This window comes from Amblyraja radiata, chromosome 2 (assembly GCF_010909765.2).
Source record: "Amblyraja radiata isolate CabotCenter1 chromosome 2, sAmbRad1.1.pri, whole genome shotgun sequence".
NCBI lineage: Eukaryota > Metazoa > Chordata > Chondrichthyes > Rajiformes > Rajidae > Amblyraja > Amblyraja radiata.
In genome coordinates, this window is record NC_045957.1 from 110,177,497 (window position 1) to 110,201,293 (window position 23,797).

The window sequence follows — 23,797 nt, forward strand, 5'->3', positions numbered from 1 at the left end:
GCATGAATTTGCATCAGACTCCCAATTGAGCTGTGCTGAGGTGAGAGCATCTTAATATAGACAGTGCTACAATGACACGTTTTAGTGTGGATTCCATTTGCGGTCTTGTTCTTGGGAACACATCCTGAGCACTCAATGTACAAACTCAGTTCAGGATACTGGCTGCTTCCTCCTTGGAATATTCAATTTGGTTAATCATGCAGCTGGCAAAAAGTGTAATCTTGGGCTTTATAAAATAAGCATAGAGCACAAGTGTTCACAAATTATAGGAGTAGAATTAGGCCATTTGGCCCATCGAGTCTACTCCGCCATTCAATCATGGCTGATCTCTGCCTCCTAATCCCATTGTCCTGCCTTCTCCCCATAACCCTTGACACCTGGTGTAGAAACATAGCAACATAGAAATTAGGTGCAGGAGTAGGCCATTCGGCCCTTCGAGCCTGCACCGCCATTCAATATGATCATGGCTGATCATCCAACTCAGTATCCCGTACCTGCCTTCTCTCCATACCCCTTGATCCCTTTAGCCACAAGGGCCACATCTAACTCCCTCTTAAATATAGCCAATGAACTGGCCTCAACTACATTCTGTGGCAGAGAATTCCACAGATTCACCACTCTCTGTGTGAAAAATGATTTTCTCATCTCGTTCCTAAAAGATTCCCCCTTATCCTTAAACTGTGACCCCTTGTTCTGGACTTCCTCAACATCGGGAACAATCTTCCTGCATCTAGCCTGTCCAACCCCTTAAGAATTTTGTGAGTTTCTATAAGATCCCCCCTCAATCTTCTAAATTCTAGCGAGTATAAGCCGAGTCTATCCAGTATTTCTTCATATGAAAGTCCTGACATCCCAGGAATCAGTCTGGTGAACCTTCTCTGTACTCCCTCTATGGCAAGAATGTCTTTCCTCAGATTAGGAGACCAAAACTGTATGCAATACTCCAGGTGTGGTCTCACCAAGACCCTGTACAACAGCAGTAGAACCTCCCTGCTCCTATACTCAAATCCTTTTGCTATGTGGTGGAGAAGCTTGCGTGGTCCTGAGATCCTGAGAGCGATGCCGCCTGGAGCTATGTTCCCGGTAGGGCCACCCATGGCGGTACGGTCAAGGGGGAGGTCCCTGACAAAGTGCAATCCAACCAAGACCTCAACGGTGGAACAGGCAGAGGATGATGGTTGACTTTAGTGCAGTGTCACAACAGCTGGGAAGGCGGATGAAGGCTGCAGCAGAAAAGGGTTCCCGGTCGTTTTGGATTCCATGCCACTGGATTCTGACCCAGATCTGTCAAGGACCATGCGGTGGCTGTCTGTGCACCAGTCTCCCCACGTTAAACAAAGTCACGCACAGGCGTCCTCCATATAGGGAATCCACCCTAACACCTTGGAGTAAGTCCTATGTCGACCAGCAAGTGGCGACGGGGGCAGGACTGTGAGATCTGGAAGCCTCTAGTTATGAGCTGGCACATCAGGCAGTGGGTGCTAGATTCAGAGATTCAGTCAAGAATGTGTCTCTGCAGAGGTGCAAGGATGTTCTGGTGAATCTTCTGAAAACTTTGTTTCAGCTGCAGTGGGTGTCTTATGTCCCAGTTTTGGGCACCAGACCAATCAGGCAATTGGACCATCCTACCAACAAATAAAGAGCAGTCCTGAACTACTGTCTATCTCATTGGAGTCCCTTGGACTATCTTTGATCGGACTTTACTGGCTTTATCTTGCACTAATTCAAGAGTCAAGAGTCAAGTTTATTCGTCACATACACATACGAGATGTTCAGTGAAATGAAAGTGGCAATGCTCGCGGACTTTGTGCAAAAAGACAAACAAACAAACAACCAAACAAACTATAAACACAATCATAAACACACACATATTCTTTTACATATTAAATATTGGAAGGAAAAACATTCAGTAAAATTAGTCCCTGGTGAGATAGGAGTTTACAGTCCGAATGGCCTCTGGGAAGAAACTCCTTCTCAACCTCTCCGTTCTCACAGCATGGCAACGGAGGCGTTTGCCTGAACGTAGCAGCTGGAACAGTCCGTTGCAGGGGTGGAAGGGGTCTCCCATGATTTTATTGGCTCTGGAGTTGCACCTCCTGATGTATAGTTCCTGCAGGGGAGCGAGTGAAGTTCCCATAGTGCGTTCGGCCGAACGCACTACTCTCTGCAGAGCCTTCTTGTCCTGGACAGAGCAATTCCCAAACCAGATGGTAATATTTCCGGACAAGATGCTTTCCACAGCCGCTGAGTAGAAGCACTGGAGGATCCTCGGAGATACTCTGAATTTCCTCAATTGCCTGAGGTGGTAAAGGCGCTGCCTTGCCTTACTCACGAGTGCTGCGGCGTGTGATGCCCATGTCATATCCTCAGAGATGTGGACTCCCAGATATTTAAAACAGCTCACCCTATCCACAGGATCCCCATTTATCCTCAATGGAGTGTACGTCCTCGAATGATGTGCCCTCCTAAAGTCCACGATCAGCTCCTTCGTTTTTTTGATGTTCAAGAGGAGGCTGTTGTTCTGGCACCAGATGCCAGATCAGCCACCTCCTCCCGGTAGGCCTTCTCATCGTTGTCTGAGATCAGGCCCACCACTACAGTGTCATCAGCAAACTTAATTATTGAGTTGGAACTGAACCTAGCCACACAGTCATGTGTGTACAGGGAGTACAATAGGGGGCTGAGGACGCAACCCTGCGGCGATCCTGTGCTCAGGGTGAGGGACCTCGATGTATTCCCTCCCATCTTGACTACCTGGGGCCTGGCGGTGAGAAAGTCCAGGACCCAGGCACACAGGGAGGTGTTGAGCCCCAATTCCAGTAGCTTCCCGGCCAGTCTGGTGGGGACTATCGTGTTGAAGGCTGAACTGAAGTCTATGAACAGCATCCTCACGTAGCCCCCCTTCTGGCTGTCAAGATGAGAGAGAGCGGTGTGCATCGTCCGTGGATCTGTTCGGACGGTATGCGAACTGCAACGGGTCCATGTTGCGAGGGAGGAAGGCGCAGATGTGTTTCTTCACCAGCCTCTCAAAGCATTTTAATTCCCTTTGTCATGTATCTGTACACTGCGGATGGCTCGACTGTCATCATGTGTAGTCTTTCCACTGACTGGTAGAACGCAACAAAAGCTTTTCACTGTACCTCGGTACACGTGACAATAAACTAAACTCAAAACCCAGACATGCCATGTGAAAATGATTCCTGATCTGAAGGACTTCAGTTACGTCGATAGACTGGCAAAACTGGGGTTAGTCTCCTGATAGAGGCATTTAAAAGCTTTGGAGAAAGTTGGTAGGGAGAAACTGCTACCATAGGTAGAGGGGTGAAGAGTCGGGGGACTTACAATGAAGAACAGAACACTACAGAATCAGGCCCTTCAGCCCACAAATTCCATGCCGAGCATGATGTCAAATTAGACTAATCTTATCTGGGCACCACATAGGCACGAAGGTAGGGTTGCTGCCTTGCAGCACCAGAGACTCAGGTTCGACCCTGATTATGGCTGCCGTCTGTATTGAGTTTCCCCGTGACCGCGTGGGTTTTCATTGGGTGCTCTGGTTTCCTCCCACACTCCAAAGACGTACAGGTTTGTAAGTTAATTGGCTTTGGTAAAGATTGTAAATTGTCCCTAGTGTGGGATAATGCTAAGTGTTTGGAGATCGCTGGTTGGTATAGACATGGTGGGCCAAAGGGCCTGTTTCTGCCCTGTACCTCTAAACTAAACTAAACCTGCATGTGATCAATATCGTTCAAAAGGGAACTGCAGATGCTGGAATATCGAAGGTACACAAAATTGCTGGGGAAACTCAGCGGGTGCAGCAGCAATGCTGCTGCACCCACTGAGTTTCCCCAGCAATTTTGTGTACCTTGTGATCAATATCTCTCCTTTCTCTGCATATCCATGTGCCTATCTACATGCCACTATTGTTTCTCCTCCCACCACCAACCCTGGCAAGATCGTTCCAGACACTCACCATTCTCTGTGATAAAAGAAAAGCCTTTCCTCGTACATCTCCTTTACATTGTGCCCCTCTCACCTTGAACCTACGCCCTCTAGTCCATGACATTTCCACCCGAAGGCAGAAGAACAGAAGTAACATAAAGAATAGTAAGATTAAACGAGAACTTACCAGTTTGAAGTTTGATCTGTATTTTATGAGGAGTTACGATGAGGGATTACGTGAAGAACCCGCTCAGCACGCATGCGCGGCATACTTCAAAGCAGCGGTGTGGAATCACAGATAGACACAGTTATTGAAGTAAACATAGTAAAGACAAGGAGACATCAGTTTATGAATTTGACCCATATTATTGAGGGTGGGAGCGGAGGGCACGTAATCCCTCATCGTAACTCCTCATAAAATACAGATCAAACTTCAAACTGGTAAGTTCTCGTTTAATCTTACTATTTTACTTCGGAGTCACGTGAGTGATTCCGTGAAGATTTCAAAGCTCTGTGATTTCAAACCGTGTAACAGTTATTACTACATCACTGCCGAAGTCTTTGAGGGAGGAAGTGTGTTATCGTACCAACGAATGAATCTGTTTGTAGACAAACACAATGGTATTTTTTAACAATAACAACAAAGAAATTAAATTGCTCCCCTGGGTTTAAATTAAATATTTGCAGTCTGTAAAATCTTTCCTGCAAATAAAACAGGTTTTGCCAACGGCTTATTATAAAATTTCTGAACGGTCTTTCCCCCCACCATCCTGCTGTAGCCAGGATGTGGTTTATAGGCACGTCCATTCTTTTAGCCGTCGACGTGGATGCTGCCCTGGTGGAATGAAATTTGTACATGTTAGTTTTTATCCCAGCAGCTTTTAGCACCTGCTTGAGCCATCTCGAAATGGCTCGTCACCCGACCATAAGGTTTTTTATGACTGACCCACAAGGCTTTTCACCTCCCTCGAGTATTTTGGTTGTGTCTTTGTAGGATAGTAGGGTCATGGCACATAACCGTGTTTCTGACGGGTAAGCCCGGAATTCCACGACTGGATTAGGTGTTCCTGGTCTGCTCTGTTTGATCATTCCCTGGATAACGACAGAGATCTGGTCTGGAGCTGTGAGCATGGTGTCCAGTCGCAATAGGTGTAGTGACTGGACCCTCGGTGCAGATACAAGTGCCATCAACATTAGTGTTTTGAGCATAGATGGTTCCAGGTTGAGGCATCTGGCTGGTGGCCATCCCCTGAGGTATGTCAGGACCACACTGACATCCCATATATGGGTGTACCTTGGTCTAGGGGGTTAGAGTTGTAAATACCCTTCATTAGTTTGACCACCAGCTGGTGGGACCCCATGGCCTGTTGTCCTAGCTGTGTTGATGGCTCTGTAGCTGAGTCCTTCATCGTGGTGAAGGTTCGCCAGGAATTCCAGTACGTTGGTAACTGTAGCGGTTGAGTAGGTGGTCCCTGTATCCAAGCAGTACTTCTCCCATTTTTTGATGCTGGACAAGTGCTGTTTTTTAGTGGATGTTCGGAGGGATGCTTACATGGTGTCGACGGTTTGTTATGATAATCCCAGTCCCAGAAGTGGTTTGTGCAGAATCTGCAACCCAGGAGTTTGATTTTTTTATGGCACGGGTGGCTTGTGCCCGACACTGGGTGTTAATAACTCTGGGTCACTGGGGAATACCATCGGAGCTTCAACAACCATGTCATGGAGTATTGGGAACCATGGCTGTGTAGGCCAGTCGGGTACTATCAAAATACCTGAAACAGAGTCCATTTGTACTGTGCGTAGTCCCCGACTGATGAGGCAGAAGGGAGGAAATGCATAGAAGAAGAATTTCCCCAATCCAGCGCGAACGCATCTACCGCTGCTGCCTCAGGGTCTGGTTCCCAAGCGACATACATAGGTACCTGGTGATTTAGCCTTGATGCAAATAAATCGATATCTGGCGTGCCATATTGCTTGATAACTTTTGTGAACATTTTGTTTGGGGTTTTTAACATCCATTCGATGTTGTCATTAAATTTACGTGACCTGGTGTCTGCCACTGTATTTAGCTTACCTGGCAGGTAAGTTACTGATAGCCAAATATGTCTTTGGACACACCATTGCCAAATTGTGTTGACCAACTTGTCGCATGATACCGATTTTATGCCGCCCATATGTTTAATGTAGGCCACCACCGTAGTATTATCTATTTATAACCGTACATGCAAGTGATGCATATTTATGCATATGTTTTTAAACCATAAAAGTCACCCAACATCTCTAGATAATTAATGCCCATTAATTATAAGTGTAAGTGGTAACGATGATTCTGGGTTAGTCCATCTACTACTTGTGCTGGATATAGAGTTAGTTGCTCCCCAGGCTTGAGCACTGTCATCTGTTTGGATAACTGACGTAGGGTTAGTGATGATAATAGGCTGAAAACTATGTCAAACGTTTTTTGCCCACCACTGTAGTTCTGATATTACTTCAGTGGGTAACTTCATGAAACGATCATAATGACCTGTATGTCGTTTTTGGTACAAAGGTCCGAATTATGTAGCCGGAAATGCTGCTACCATTTTCCCAACTACTCTGTTACTTGTCGAGTAGTTGGTAGTTTGTTGACCATTAAATTGTTGCATGATTGTGCCAATTCAACTATTTTGTCTCTTGGCAATGTTACAGTCACGTAGACTGAATTAATTGTGAAGCCTAAGTAGTCCATGATAGTGGATGGCTTCAACTTAGATTTATCTGGATGTAAGACAACCCCAGGGTTTCGAATAACTGTTTGGTAGCTGAACAGCTAACATAGTCAATTTCATGGTCTTGCCTACCATTTAGGATATCATCAAGATATGCCATGACAATATGTTTTTGTCTTCTAAATATTGCCAGAGCTGGTTTTTAGTGTCTTGGTGACACTCTTGGCTGATGTGAACCCATTGGGTAACGCTTTAAACTGCTATAGCTGCCCCATCCAGGTAAATCTGCGATGATCCTTGTGAATGGTACTAAATAGTAAACATCTTTAAGATGAATGTTTGCCATGAAGTATCCTTTGGATTTTAGTTGTTTGGCAGTAACAACCGGTTCCATTTTGAAATGTATATACAGGTGCACAACCTTTTATCCGAAGATCCAAATAACGAAAACCTCCGAATAGCGGCCATTTTCTCGGTCCTTGAAGAAAGGTCCTTGAAAACGTTCACCGAGGGCGGCCCGCAGAGGTGACAGCGGAACCTCCGGTCGGTCCTCGAAGAAAGGGGAACTAAATCCCCATTCATAAAAGAGAAGGTGAGGGTATATTGCGCGGGAGGGTTAATACTTGACAATATGCTGCTGCCTGCCCGCTGAGTTAAAAAGTTCCCACGGTAGACTCACGATACACAGTGTATCGTGAGTCTTGCGTGGGAACTTTTTAACTCAGCGGGCAGGCAGCAGCAGATTGTCGCTCGCTTCAATTTCACCCCACCTACACCCCTCTGCTTCCCGGCCATGTGTGTGACCCCTTCCCTCCCATCTCTAGCTCCCCGCTCATTGCACCTCCGCGGGGGCTATGCACTGTCTTCACGTCGGCGACGCTAGCAGGACCGTGCCAGTCACCGGAGACGTCAGGACCAACGGGACACCGACCCCCAGGCCCACTGCAAGCACGGAGATCCCAGAGACCCACAGCCAGCAGCAGACCAGCCCCGTTCCAACTCCAGAGGAAATCTGCAAACTGGCCGGAGATGTCAGGACCACCAGAAGCCGTTCCCCGAGCTGCGCCCCCTCATCGGGACACCGACCCCCAGGCCCACCGCAAGCACGGAGATCCCAGAGACCCACAGCCAGCAGCAGCCCAGCCCAGCCCCGCTCCAACTACAGAGGAACCTGGGTTGCGGATGACGGGGCGCAGCTCGGGGCGTCGTAGGGGCCCATCGGGGAGCGGGTTCCTGTTGGTCTTGACGTCTCCGGCCACCTGCCATCCTCCGGGAACTGTGCAGCCCTTGCAGGAGAGTGGGGTTGTTTGCAGTTGCAGAGGGAGGGGGCAAGGGCGGTACAGTTCCCAGTCTCAGCTCCAGTCCAGGGGGGTGGCCGGAGACGTCAGGACCAACGGGACACCGACCCCCAGGCCCACTGCAAGCACGGAGATCCCAGAGACCCACAGCCAGCAGCAACTCCAGCCCAGCCCCGCTCCAACTCCAGAGGAACACGTAGGGGCAGAAGCTGATGGTGTGCAAGGTACGTCTTGTTCTTGGGGTGGCGGATGAGGGGGCTCAGCTCGGGCTGTGGGCAAACTGCCACTTGTCGCCGTAGCGGCCCATCGGGGAGCGGATTCCTCTGGAGTTGGAGGGGGAGGGGGGGTATTGTGCTGTTTGATCGCCCCCTGCTATCCCAGGGACAGGGAGACACAGCGGCTTTTTAGACTGGTGGGCAATCACTTCCAAAGTTCTGCCCACACAGTCAGTACACCTCTCCTACACTGCATTTCATACAAACATTTATTCTGCAAGAAAAAACTACATTGAAGACTCAAACTCGCGACCGAGTTTACTGCTGGGATCAAGGCGCAAACTCGTGACCTTGCGGATATGAGCCGAGCACTCTACCACTGAGCCAGCCATTAAAATCTACGCTAAAGAATTTCCATTCCGAAGACCGACAAATTCTGAATTACGAAAAGTGTCTGGTCCCAAGGCTTTCGGATAAAAGGTTGTGCACCTGTACTTAACAAACATATTTAGTGAAGTTAAGTCAATGATGATGCGACATCCACCATCTTTTTTGAGTTTAGTGAATATATTTGATACGAATTGCAAGGGTTCAGGTTTTCCCATGATACCCTTTGTAATTATTCTCACCAGTTCAGCTTGTCCCTCTTGTTTCTTTAACGGAGAGGGGAAAAATACCCTCTGGGGTGAATGTTGACCTGGTGGCAATTTTTCTAGTATGAACTGTATTTGTATTCACTAATGCCATTGAGTATATACTGATCACTCGTGATAGACTCCCATGTGTTAGTATTACTCTATATACTGGTAGGAACCAGACCCACCTACCTCCATGGTTATGGGTATTCTTCTGTTTCCTGCCAGTCCAACGAGTGTTGCACGTCGTCTGACGTGGCGGTGACGTTGAGGGGTGGCACATTTTCCATGGGGTCCGCTCTGGGCCCTGGTCTAAAGAAGACTTTCGGTGATAGAATGCGGACCCCGAGCTTTCATCATTCCGATATGGTAGACGTTGACTGATAGACGCGATGGGGTGCTGCTGCGTAGGAACTACTGTTTTTGGTTTGCTCGTCCCGGCCCTGCCCTCATGAGCCGAAAGTTTTGTAAAACCTCTTGCATGTCCTTCATATGCTTTGTGAGGTTTTTGCCAAAGAGCAGTGGGTCTGGCTCAGTGGCTGGGGTATGCACAACCCCGCAATGTAGGATTTATGGCAGGTCTTATGACTTGTTTACGAAGGTTGTGGTCATCTCCGTATTTGTCCATGGAACGAGGAGAAACGATGTGATGGCTGACGTCAGGCTTTTAACGGCCTCCTGTACGTGGGGTTTCCACGTAGCTGTCCACCACACCTAGCAGCTCTTCCTGTTCCTGCACCCCTTGCATACTCCCGAGATCTTCAGCCATTGCCCCTGTTCTTGACCAGCCCAGTCCTGGTCACCAAAGCTATCCTCTGGAAAGGAGGAAGCAATGGACAGTGCACAAGGCACTGTGGAGGGAGTGCCTGACCCCCCTCTGCAAGAGCGCCCCTCCTGGGGTGCACCTCGCTGGAGCTCCTGCTCCAAGAGCCGCTCCATGCGGCTCAGGCGGCTGTCTCTCCCCCGCCTGGGTGGAGAGACGTCCCCGTCCGATAAGTCGGAGCCACCGGCTGGACGCCTCTTCCGTGGCGGTACTTCCAGCCCGCTGCTTAGACGCTAGCGGGGCTGGGCTCGGCACGGTGTCGGGATAGCGGAGCGCCGGGTAAGCGGTCCTACCGCCTTGATGCTGCCCCCCCCCCCAGATGGAACGCTCCTCCGTGGAGTCGAGCGGGGGACAGGTTTGTTCTAGAGCCTTTCTTCTCTGCCTGAAAGCAGAAGGCTCCCTGTGAAAGAAAAACCGACGTCAGCTTACCTGACGGTCCGTTCTTTCACCTCCATAGCGGGAGCGCCTGACTCCCGCTGTGCCGCTGTTGCTCTGCTGGATGTAATGCCGCGCATGCGTGCTGAGCGGGTTCTTCACGGAATCACTCACGTGACTCCGAAGTAAAATTATTTTTTTGCTTTACATAGCAAGTAGTTAGGATCTTGAATGGCCTGGCAGTGGTAGCAGGGCAGAGGGATCCAAATGAGTTTGAGTTTAGTTTATTGTCACGTGTATAATGAGGGACGGTGAAAAAAACTTTTGTTGCTAACCCAGAATGTAGCAACATAATGGAACATAATGCTGGTATGAACTTGAATGGTTTCTTTGCATGTTGTCTGTGAAGAATAACCGGAGATAGACACAAAATGCCTCAACGGTACAGGCAGCATCGCTGGAGCGGGTGACATTTTGGGTTGAGACCCTTCTTCAGACGGATGCCAGCGGAGAGGGAAATACATAGATAAGGAAGTGTAAGGTGTGAAAATAGGACAAAGGGAATGTAGATCAAAGAAAATGTAGAATAGATCATAGGCAGACACAAAATGCTGTAGTAACTCAGCAGGTCAGGCAGCATCTCTGGAGAGATGGAATAGATCATTGTTAGCTGGGAGAAGGTAACAACAAAGCAAACAGATTAAATTGAGTCATACAGTTAGACTGGTCGGAGAACTGGGGAGGGGAGGGATGGCGAGAGAGGAAAAGCAAAGGTTACTTGAAGTTAGAGAAGTTCATACCGCTGGGGTGTAAGCTGCCTAAGCGAAATATGAGGTGCTGTTCCTCCAATTTGCGCTGGTCCTCATTCTGACAGTGGAGGAGGCCCAGGACTGAACGGTCAGTGTGGGAATGGGAGGGGGATTTAAAGTATTTAGCAACCGGGAGATCAGGTAGGTTTAGGGGGACTGAGCGTAGGTGTGCAGCGAAACAATTGCCGAGCCTGCGCTGGGTCTCACTGATATACAGGAGTCCACACCTGGAACAGCGGATACAGTAGATAAGATTGGAGGAGATGCAAGCGAACCTCTGCCTCACCTGAAAAGACTGTCGGGATCTTTGGATGGAGTCGAGGAGGGAGGTAAAGGGACAGGTGTTGCATCTCCTACGGTTGCAGGGGAAGGTACCTGGGGAGGGGGTGGTTTGAGTGGGATGGGACGAGTTGACCAGGGAGTTGCGGAGGGAACAGTCTCTGCAGAAGGCGGAAAGTGGTGGAGAAGGGAAGATGTGGCTTGTGGTGGGATCCCATTGGAGGTGGCGAAAATGTTGGAGGATTATGTGCTGTATGTGACGGCTGATGGGGTGGAAGGTGAGGACAAGGGGGACTCTGTCCCTGGTACGACTGGGGGGGGGGGGGGGGGGGGGGGGGCAAGTGTGTAGCTGCAGGATATCGAGGAGACCCTAGTGAGGGCCTTATCTCAGTTAACAAATCTTTGCTAGCTTAAGTTATCAGAACCTTTCTAAATGATGATTCATGCTGGCCCTCAGTAATTTAAAGTAATTTGCCCACAAATGGCTGATCTGCAATAGCTCAATCCAACCCTTTCTGAATGTTTAAGTAACGATACAGTGTACTGGCACCATACCTGTATACAAAGCGCTGATAAATGTTGGCTAGGAACCCAGTCATAAATCCGGCTTAGTTTAGTTTAGAGATACAGCACAGAAACTGGCCCTTTGGCCCACTGAGTCTGCGCCGACCAGCAAATGCCGTACACTAACATTATCCTACAAACAAGGGACAATTTACAATTTTTACCGAAGCTAATTAAATTACAAATCAGTATGTCTTTGGAGTGTGAGAAGAAAAAGGGCACTCTGGAAAACCTCACTGGAAGGACGTACAAACTCCATACAGACAGCACCCGTACAGATTTGAACCCGGATCACTGGCGCTATAAGTTAGCAATTCTATCGCTGTGCCGCCCTTTTCTTGCTAATTGGCACATGGATATGCAGAGAATGGATGGATGTACTAGCAGATGAGATTAGTTAATCTTGGCCAGACTCTTATTGGAGGGGATCTTATTGAGACGTATTAGATTGTTAAGGGTTTTGACACGCTAGAGGCAGGAAATATGTTCCCAATGTTGGGGGAGTCCAGAACCAGGGGCCATAGTTTAAGAATAAGTGGTAAGCTATTTAGAACGGCGATGAGGAAAAACATTTTCACACAGAGAGTTGTGAGTGTGTGGAATTCTCTGCCTCAGGCTGGTTCTCTGGATGCTTTCAAGATAGAGTTAGATAGAGCTCTTGAGGATAGCGAAGTTAGGGGAGATGGGGAGAAGGCAGGAACGGGGCACTGATTGTGGATGATCAGCCATGATCACATTGAATGGCGGTGCTGGCTCGAAGGGCCGAATGACCTGCTCCTGCACCTATTGTCTATTGTCTAATAAAAATTGTAAATTGTCCCTAGTGTATAGGATAGTGCTAGTATACAGCTAGTGCTGATTGGCGTGGACTCGGTGGGCCGAATGGCCTGTTTCTGCACTGTATCTATAAAGTCTAAAGTAATAAAGAAGATATAAAGACCTTGACTGCAAGTATATATTCTACATGTGGGGAATTATTATGTACTGCTAGGGAAGTCTGACGAACCTTCAGTGAAGAATTTACTGCCTCTTTTGTTCAAGTGGGCCAGAGTTTATCGCATGGTTTCTATTAATGCCTTGCATGTCAACCTTAATTAATATTGAATTATAGCAGCACCTGCAATTATTTGATTTGTTCAGTTCTGTTCAGTTCTGTTTAGTTTATTGTCACGTGTACCAAGGTACAGTGCAAAACGTTTGTTGTGTGCTATCCAGTGAGTGGAAAGACAATACATGATTACAATCAAACTATTCACAGTATGTGGGTACATGATAAGGGGAATATCATAGCAGAAGGGTTTGAGTATAGGAGCAGGGAGGTTCTACTGCAGTTGTACAGGGCCTTGTTGAGACCACACCTGGAGTATTGCATACAGTTTTGGTCTCCTAATCTGAGGAAAGACATTCTTGCCATAGAGGGAGTACAGAGAAGGTTCACCAGACTGATTCCTGGGATGTCAGGACTTTCCTATGACGAAAGACTGGATAGACTTGGCTTGTACTCGCTAGAATTTAGAAGATTGAGGGGGGATCTTATAGAAACTTACAAAATTCTTAAGAGGTTGGACAGGCTAGATGCAGGAAGATTGTTCCCGATGTTGGGGAAGTCCAGAACAAGGGGGAAGTCTTTTAGGACCGAGATGAGAAAAAAAAATTCACACAGAGTGGTGAATCTGTGGAATTCTCTGCCACAGAAAGTAGTTGAGGCCAGTTCATTGACTATATTTAAGAGGGAGTTAGATGTGGCCCTTGTGGCTAAAGGGATCAGGGGGTATGGAGAGAAGGCAGTTACAGGATACTGAGTTGGATGATCAGCCATGATCATATTGAATGGCGGTGCAGGCTCTAAGGGCCGAATGGCCTACTGCACCTATTATTCTATATTTCTATGAATAACGTTTAGTGCAAGGTAAACTCCGATCAAAGACAGGAATAATATTTGCAATAATATGATGAGCCTTAATCATCTCTCGTAAGATGTGGAGAGGTTTAAATGGTCAATGGAGGTTGAGGTTTGAAAGTACCTGTGAGGCAAGTTGTCTCATGAAATGAGGTCTGAAGAAGGGTCTCGACCCGAAAAGTCAGCCATTCCTTCTCTCCAGAGATGCTGCCAGTCCTGCTGAGTTACTTCAGCTTTTTGTGTCTATCTTTCGTTTAAACCAGCATCTGCAGTTCCTTCTTACTCATGAAATGGATATCTTTGTACTTAATATATAGACTTACATTAATATTACATTTGTAGTAATCCAAAGAGTATTAAAATACTAACAGATAATGCTGCCACGTGGCAGCTCAGGCACCATCAATGAAATGAGTAATGGTGTTAGAGTTTCATATCAAACACTCTTTGTCACAACTATGGTGTAAAGGTTGTTGCAGGGGATGCCACGTATCTTTCCAGCAACCACAGTTGTGCTTAATTTCTATCCCTTTCAAGTATTCTATAGTGTAAGGTCATAAGGAGCAGGAGTAGAATTACGCCACTCTGTCATTCAATCATGGCTGATCTATCTCTCCCTCCTAACCCCATTCTCCTGCCTTCTCCCCGTAACCTCTGACATCTGTACTATTCAAGAATCTACCTATCTCTGCCATAAAAGTATCCACTGACCTGGCCTCCACAGCCATCTGTAGCAGAGTTCCTCAGATTCACCGCCTTCTGACTAAAGAAATGTCTCCTCATCTCCTTCCAAAAAGAATGTCCTTTAATTCTGATGCTATGACCTCTAGTCCAAGACTCTCCCACTAGTGGAAACATCCTCTCCACATCCACTATTCTCTATGTTTCAATGGGGTCCGCCCTCATTTTTCTAAACTCCAGCGAGTACAGGCCCAGTGCCGCCAAACGCTCATCATACGTTAACCTATTCATTCCTGGGAGCATTCTTCTAAACCTCCTCTGGCCCCTCTCCTGAGCCAGCACATTCTTCCTCAGATATGGTGCCCAAAACTGCTCACTATATTGCAAATGCGGCCTTAGCAGCGCCTTATAGAGCCTCAACATTACATCCCTGTTTGCGTATACAAGCCCTCTTGAAAGAAATGCCAGGGAAATGGCCCAAACTTGGGTTTACGTGGTCACCTTGGGGACATTTGTATCACAGCGGTGAAGTGCTTGTCTCGTGATAAGATGAATATTTCAGACCAATTTTAGGTGTTTACAGTGAGCTGATAAATGCAGTGGAAAGGAGGAAGGAAGCTGGAGGAGTAGGCTGATCAATCCCCATAGCCCACGCTGAAGCATGTCAGCCTGACTAAGCACTACTATTTTCAGCCCTGAGTCAGAAGGTTGTGGGTTCACTCGGTGCTCCAGAATACTTAAGCACAAACCCTTGCCTGACACCAGTGCTGGAAGAATGTTGCACATAAGGAGATTCGGAGGTGCTATCTTTCAAACGTGGCATTAGAACATGTGTAGGAAGGAACTGCAGATGCTGGTTTAAACCGAAGATAGACACAAAATGCTGGAATAACTCAGCGGGACAGGCAGCATCTCTGGAGAGAAGGAACGAGTGACGCTTTGGGTCGAGACCCTTCTTCGGCATTAAAACATCTTGGATGAACACATTGAATCCTGATATGGAGAAAATACATAAAGTGTTAGAGTAACAGTGGTTCAGGCAGCATCTCTGGAGAACATGGATAGTTCATAAGTTATAGGAGCAGAATTAGGGCATTCGGCCCATCAAGTCTACTCCGCCATTCAATCATAGCTGATCTATCTCTCGCTCTCAGCCCCATTCTTCTGCCTTCTCCCCATAACCCCTGACACCCCCACTAGTGTAGAATCTATCAATCTCGGTCTTAAAAATATCCATTGACCTGGCCTCCACAGCCTTCTGTGGAAAAGAATTGCACATATTCACCACCCTCTGGCTAAAGAAATTCCTCCTCATCTTCTTACCACGTCCTTTATTCTGGGGCAATGGCCTCTAGTCCTAAACTCTCCAACTAGTAGAAACGTCCTCTCCACACCCACTCTATCCTGGCCTTTCACTATTCGGTTAGTTTCAATGCAGTCTCCCCTTATCCTTCTAAACTCCAGCAGGTACAGGCCCAGTGGCGAAGAATTGGTGACTTTTCTGGTTGGGGCCATTCTTCAGACTGATTGTGGGGTGAGGCTGGAAGTGAGTCGGGGCAGGACAGAGGCTGGAAAGTGATAATATCATTTTGAATCCCGTTGAAGGGTGGGTGGGGGTTACTGGTTAGGGAGAGCATCAGCAGCCCTAGGCTGTGACACTGGGCCGGGATGTGAGGCAGAGTGGTAACGGTTGAAGTCAGTTATAGCGATAGTACTAGTAATTAGCGATAGTACTAGTAATAAGCTTGTTAGGTAGGGGGACAGGCAGGACATCCTGTGGCCACAAGCGAGATTCCAGGATGGTGCGTTGCCTCCCGGGTGCCAGAGCCCAGGATGTCTGGAGATACTGCAGAAGATTCTAAATGGGGAGGGTGAGCAGTCAGAGGTCTTTGTGTATGTTGGCACAAGTGATATAGGTAGCGAAGGGGTTGTGGTCCTGCAGAGTGTATACAGGGATTAAGTCTGAAGAAGGGTCGCGGCCCGAAACTTCACCCATTCCTTCTCCCCAGAGATGCTGCCTGTCCCGCTGAGTTGCTGCATCTGCAGATGCAGGTTCATACTGAAGACAGACACACAATGCTGGGACAGGCAGCATCTCTGAAGAAAAAGAATAGGTAACGTTTTGGGTCGAGACCCTTCTTCAGACTGAGAGTTGGGGAGAGGAAAACTCATACCTTTCCTTGATCATCGTTGCTGGCTTTGATTTGTTCTTTTCATACCTTTCATTAATTTGTTCTTTGTACCTTCTTATGCCTCTGGTTTCCCGCTCCCCTGACTCTCGGTCTGAAGAAGGGTCTCAATCCGAAACGGTCACCTATTCCTTGACTCCAGAGATGCTGCCTGACCTGCTGAGTAACTCCATCTATCTCGAGTGTTGTAATTGGGAGGCTATAGTACAATCAGATTAGTGTGAGCAAACCTTTATTATTTTTAAGCTATGAATATCACATCAGTGGAAGAACCCTCCAGTCTGTCCTCTCAGAGTGCCTCTGTGACATTAATAGACCTTCCACCTCTTTTACCTCCCATTGATCTGGGGACATGGCTGTGCAGAAATTGACTATTATCTAACTATAATACAATGAATTTTTAATGTAATTCACTGGTATGGAGGTGTTGCTTGGAAAATTGACTTTTGTTGCAGAGATGGCAGGGATGACTGTCCCAAATGTACATTGTTGGATGTTGGTCCATTGTCAAAAGTCGTTATTGTTGATGAACGATGGAGTCATTGTTGGAGTGTTTGGTCTGATTGAGGTGGGCACGACTGCCACTGCACTTGTCCCGACATGTGCCTAGAATGGCCGGGATGGAAATCCTTCATTGATTTGTGCCAGCAATGACCCCCAGAGTGAGCAGGGAGTAACCACTTAGAGAACAAACCACTTCTCCATTTTACTCAAGAGGACACTTAAATATTTATTATCTTGGTAACTCTGAGACCAGGTGGGTGTATTTTTGGGACCTCCAGTTTCCTCCCACATCCCAAAAGGAGTATAGGTTACTAAGCTAATTGGTCATAGAGTCACACAGCTGGGAAACAGGCCAAAGATAGATACAAAATGCTGGAGTAACTCAGCGGGACAAGCAGCATCTCAGGAGAAGGAATGGGTGATGTTTTGGGTCAAGACCCTTCCGCCTTCCTCAGACTTGGCCCAATTGTCCCAGCCGACAAAAATGCCCCAACGAAGCTAGTCCCTTTGACCCATATCTCTGAAACCTTTCATATCCATGTACCTGTCCAAGTGTCTTTTAAATGTTGTGAATTGTCTCCAGTGTATGTGTGAGCTGTAGAAACAGGGGGGGAAATGATGACAATGCAGGAATAATGAAAATGAAATTAATGGAAATAGGCAGCTGATGGTCAGGGTTGACAAAATGGGCCACAAGGCGTCTTTCTCTGCTGCATCCTTGTTATGAATCTATGACTTCTCTGGCGATTGATAGAGAAACGACTTGAATGTTTCCTCTTTGGTGTCCCTTAGACGTACTGAAATGCTAGACAGTATATCGATTCACTTTAACGTGTAGTTACGGCACTAATCTGTGTGCAGCAAAATTCCAGTGGGCAAATTCAAGGAAAAAGGGGGGAAAGCAGACACAAACTGGGTTTGCATTTTGATCAGAAAGTCGGCCAATCATTTATCTTAAAGCAACATGGAATTCATTGCCACAGAAGGCTGTGGAGGACTAGTCAATTGATATTTTTTAAGGCAGAGATTGGTAGATTATCGATTAGGACGGCTGTCAGGGGTTATGGGGAGAAGACAAGAAAATGGGGTTAAGAGGGAAAGATAGAACAGCCATGATTGAACGGCAGATTAGACTTGATGGGCCAAATGGTCTAATCCTGCTCCTATAACATATGAATTATTAAAACATGATATTGTTCTTTATTTCTTTGAGTGCAATTATCTTTGCACACAAAATATTTAATTTACTAAAACTCCCCAGGATACCTGTTTAATGATGAAAGGAAGTGTCTGAATTCACTTTGCCCAGTGAAGGAAGCTAATATTAAAATTAAAGTGTTTAAGAAAAACATTTCACTGCCATTTTCTGCTGCATGTGTATTCTTCTGTCAAAAGCAATGAACTTATGGCTTTGCTGAGTAGACTGGAAGCCTCCTATCAACCACTGTGCACAAAATGTTACAATTAGTTGCTTTGAGTTGCTTCCTGCTGGCTACTGGGTATTTACTTAATGGTCTTGGCAGATTCTTCTTGCATGGAATGCCACGGTTATCTTTTGGCATGAATGCCTTTAAAGATCCAGACAAGATGCCAATGCAGATATTATCACACACCAGAGAGTGTTGACCTCAACCAGAGAGCAGTGCTGAACTATTATCCACCTCTTTGATGACCACCCCGGACCATCCTTGATCGGACTTTGCTGGCTTTACCTTGCACTAAACGTTATTCCCTTGTCATGTACACTGTAAATGGATCGATTGTCTGGTTAGCACGCAACAAAATCTGTTCACTGTACCTCGGTAGACGTGACAATAAATTAAACTCTAACTGAATTCTTTACAAGGGAAAAACAAACGGTTTCATTTAAAAAAACTGACGGAATTATGGATTTCCACCTGATAAAAATTGAAGATAGAAACAAAATGCTGGAGTAACTTAGTGGAACAGGCAGTATCGGTGGAGAAAATGAAATGAATGACGTTTCGGGTCAGGGAAGAGGGAAACTAGAGGTATGATAAGGTACAGAACAAATCTGAGCCAGCACCGATGACTGAAGAAAGGTGGAGCCCACAATGGTTCATTGTTGGCTGTGGAAGAGGTGATAATGATGGGATCCATTTTGGTAAAAATAGAATATGGCTGATTTATACACTATAAATTATTGGACCAAGATAAAATCATGGGCTAAATTTTTAAAACACTATGAAAAGATACAATAATTAAGCTATTTCAAATCTCTAGAGATAGTGTGGAAACAGGCCCTTCGGCCCACCGTGTCCGTGGCGACCAATGATCACCCATACACTAGTTCTATCCTAGACACCAGGGACAATTTACAGAGGCCAATTAACCTACAAACTTGCACGTCTTTAGAATATGGGGGGGGGGGAAACGGAGCACCCAGAGGTCACAGGGAGAATGTGCAAACAGCGTACAGACAGCACCCGTGGTCAGGTTCGAACCCAGATCTCTGGTGCTTTAAGGCAGCAACTCTACCACTGCGCCGCCATTGTGCCGCCCTTCTCACTCCTCTGCAAGTGTTAAAATTCATTGTCCATCACGGGCTGTCCCTGAATTAAGGCAGCATTTACAGTGGGCCCAGAGCACTTGTAAGCCACACAGGTAAGGCAGCAACTCTACCGCTGCGCCACCCACCGTAAATCTATTTATGACAAGTAATTTGAAGATTTTATTTTCTCCATTTGGCTGGGAATTCCACGTAACTGGCTGATAGTTAAGGATTTGTTTTGAGAGATTTAACTCGTTACCACTCGGGTAGAGTATGTTTTTTCATTTGATGGCTCAGGGATGATGACTATGTGGACAAGCAAGGCCTAATTTTTAAACTGGGAGAGCAGTATGTTTTTATTGTTTCTATTTAGTCCCGTTCTACTCTACATAATTACCTCCCTTCCCCCCTCGCTTCTCTTCAATACTTTTCCCTTTTCTATCCACACCCTCGCTCTTCAATCCTACTCACTCACATTTCTCCAATACCTTCCCTCTTTTAAATCCCTTCCCTCTACACTTCACTTCCACCTCCCCTCGTTTCTCTACCGTTCCCCTTCATTCCATTGATTTCATTCTCTCGTGAACCCCTTTAACTTCTCTTTGCCCCCCCACTTTCCCTCACTCTCTTTGTCTCATGCGAATGAATGAAGTGAATTAATAAGTTTAGTGGCCAAGTACACATACAAGGAAATTGCCTTGGTGCTCTGCTCGCAAGTAACAACACGACATACAGTAAACCAGGGGTTGGCAACCTACGGCCCACGGGCCAGATCTGGCCCGCAACCTAAAATCATCTGGCCCGCGGGCTTTTTTTTTTTCAATTCGTTTTCGCGAACTGGGAACTGCAGCTAGTCCCGGGCCACTCAGGCGACCTGGGAACTGCAGCTAGTCCCGGGGGTTGCAGGCCACCTGGGAACTGCGGCTAGTCCTGGGGCAGGCGACCTGGACGCTACAGCCAGTCCCGGGGCACGCATGCGACCTGGGAACTGCAGCTGGTCCCGGAATTCTCAGGTGATCTGGATACTGTGTACAATTTTGGTCGCCTAATTATTGGAAGGATGTCAACAAAATAGAGATAGTACAGAGGAGATTTACTAGAATGTTGCCTGGGTTTCAGCAACTAAGTTACAGAGAAAGGTTGAACATGTTAGGGCTTTATTCTTTGGAGCGCAGAAGGTTAAGGGGGGACTTGATAGAGGTCTTTAAAATGATGAGAGGGATAGACAGAGTTGACGTGGATAAGCTTTTCCCACTGAGAGTAGGGAAGCTTCAAACAAGGGGACATGACTTGAGAATTAAGGAATAGATGTTTATGGGTAACATGAGGGGGAACTTCTTTACTCAGAGAGTGGTGGCTGTGTGGAATGAGCTTCCAGTGAAGGTGGTGGAGGCAGGTTCGTTTTTATCATTTAAAAATAAATTGGATAGTTATATGGACGGGAAAGGAATGGAGGGTTATGGTCTGAGCGCAGGTATATGGGACTAGGGGAGAATACGTGTTCGGCACGGACTAGAAGGGTCGAGATGGCCTGTTTCCGTGCTGTAATTGTTATATGGTTATTATATGGTTATACTGCAGAAAACAAATTGAAAAACACATGAAAACAATGTATTATTAATATGTATTATTACTAATCGATGTATTATTAGAATGTATTATTACTAATTACTAATTTAGTTAGTATGTATTATTACCTCCCATTTATTAACTATGGCGATAGATGTGGCCCGCTTTTCGCTCACAGACATGGGTCCTGACCCCTATGCAAAAAAGGTTGCCGACCGCTGCAGTAAACAATTAAGAATAAAACATAAAACATTAAGAATAAAACGTTATAGTTTAAACATGTGAATGAAATAAAATACCAGTGCAAAAGGAGGCTACAGACTTTTGGTAGATCAGTATCAGAGCCCGATCAGTATCGCCTCTTTAATTCCCATCAATGCTCTTCCCTCCTTCATTCACTTCGCTTCAGCTTTTTTACCATCCCCTCCCCTTCACTAATGTCCGATTCCTCTGTCATACCCTGCAGCTAGTGACACCTGCAACGAATTCCACCCCATGTTTTTCACCCATGACCGATCGTTTGAGGAGTTTTTCTGCATCTGCATCCAGCTGCTGAATAAGACATGGAAAGAAATGCGAGCAACGTCAGAAGACTTCAACAAGGTCAGTGCTGCCACGCTGCTGTACTGTCAATACAAATGATGATTGCAGTTTCTGGTTCATCTCCTTTGCAGCAAAGAATGGTCTTGCAGTCACATATTGTGTCACATCATCGGTTTCTGACAGAAAAATTCTCGCCTTAACTTTGTTAAAATGGTGATTTTTTATTTTGCTGTGAGGAACACAAATAATTCCAGCCTTCTAAATTTATTGAGTGTCTTGAAATATCTCTTCTGTTTCACATGTTGGAGTGATTTTGTTGCAACATGTGACTAGTTTGTGATGCTACGTTTGATAAACCACTCATTTTCCTGCAGGATTTTTTATTTTGATTTCAATGTATTGAACCAGTTTGCAGAAATTTACAAGCTTTTTATTTAAAGAAACAGCGCGGAAACAGGCCCTTCGGCCCACCAAGTCGGCACCGACCAGCGATCCCCGCTTACTAACACTATCCTACACCCACACTAGGGACAATTTACACTTAAACCTAGCCAATTAACCGACAAATTTGTATGCCTTTGGAGGGTGAAAGGAAACCAGAGCACCCGGAGAAAACCCACGTGGTCACGGGGAGAGCATACAAACTCTGTACAGACAGCCCTCGTAGTCAGGATTGAAACCGGGTCTCTGGAGCTGCAGGGCAGCAACTCTACCGCTGCGCCACCGTGCTGCCCTCAGATACATCCTTCAGCCTTTATTTCTGTGAAAACCTGTTACATGCAAGGCTGGCAAACTGTCTTGCCATTGTTCAAGCTGGGCAGGACTGCACATAAACTAGTAGTTATGTGGACAAGCGGTCCTCTCTGTTCTCTGGTGTATTAGGAGTCAGCGCGCGGTATATCCACCAAGGAACGGACAGCTTTATTGGCTGTCTACTACAGGTTTATGAATTGCCAAACAGACTGAAAAGATGGAATGAATTTGACACAGATTTACTGAAGGGAGACACTGGGACTGGAACAGATTCACTAAAGATAGATTTCCCAAGAAGGAAGGGTAAATAACTAATCTTCCAAATGTTTTATCGCTGTTCGAATAGTTCGAATGTTCGGAAATACTGCTAGACATTGTAACTAATAGGTTGTGTTGATAAAAGTGCTCTAATTTATGAATGATAACTTGAGGAAAAACAACCATTTCAATCCAGCTGCGTTCATAAGGTGATGGGAGCAGAATTAGGCCATTCGGCCCATCAAGTCTACTCTACCATTCAATCATGGCTGATCTAGCTCTCCCTCCTAACCCCATTCCCCTGCCTTCTCCCCATAACCCTTGACACCCATACTATTCAAGAATCTATCTCTGCCTTAAAAATATCCATTGACTTGGCCTCCACAGCTTTCTGTGACAAGGAATTGCACAGATTCACCACCCACTGACTGAAGAAATCCCTCCTCATCTCCTTCTTAAAGCAACGTCCTTTAATTCTGAGGCTATACTAGACTCTCCCACTAGTGAAAAACATCCTCTCCACATCCACTCTATCCAAGCCTTTCACTATTCGGTAAGTGTCAATGAGGTTTCCCCTCATCCTTCTAAACTCCAGCGAGTACAGGTCCAGTACTTTCAAACGCTCATCATGTGTTAACCCAGTTCCCCTGGCATTTTGTGTTTTCATAAGTGATAGGAGCAGAATTAGGCCATTCAGCCTATCACGTCATTCAATCATGGCTGATCTATCTAGAACTAGGGGACATAGTTGCAGAATAAGGGGGGGCTCTTTTAAAACTGAGATGAGGAAGAACTTCTTCACCCAGAGGGTGGTTAATTTATGGAATTCACTGCCCCAGGGAGCAGTGGAAGCAGAAACTTTAAATATATTTAAGACTAAAATAGATGTTTTTTTAGCTGCCAAGGGGATAAGGGGCTACGGGGAGAGGGCAGGGATATGGACCTAGGTATGGTTAGTATAGTAAGACCTGAGTGATCTCCTGGACAAGTGTCGATCGCCTGGATTGGGGTCGGAGAGGAATTTCCCGGATTTTTTTCCCGAATTGGACCTGGGTTTTTATCCGGTTTTTTGCCTCCCCCAGGAGATCACGAGGTTCTTGGGGTGGAGAGGGGTGATAGCGGTATAAAGGGGAGGGTAGTGTCTTGTGTTCTGTGTCTTGTGTCTACTGTTTGTGGGTAAGTGTGTCTGTTTAGTGTTCAGCCATGAGCGAATGGCGGTGCGGGCTCGACGGACCTGGTG

At 46.4% G+C, this 23,797-nt stretch overlaps 1 protein-coding gene across 3 annotated transcripts in view; it reads left to right on the plus strand.

The window, feature by feature from the left end:
• Nucleotides 1-23,797, plus strand: part of LOC116966958 (engulfment and cell motility protein 1) — a 314,863-nt gene that overhangs the window by 192,340 nt on the left and 98,726 nt on the right. For 2 of the 3 annotated variants that reach the window (XM_033013349.1, XM_033013359.1), the window contains one exon: nucleotides 21,470-21,606. In XM_033013349.1, coding sequence (XP_032869240.1) covers nucleotides 21,470-21,606 — 137 coding nt within the window. Of the gene's footprint in view, nucleotides 1-20,927; nucleotides 20,933-21,469; nucleotides 21,607-23,797 lie in introns of those variants that run through there. The other variant, XM_033013365.1, reaches the window with a different exon arrangement.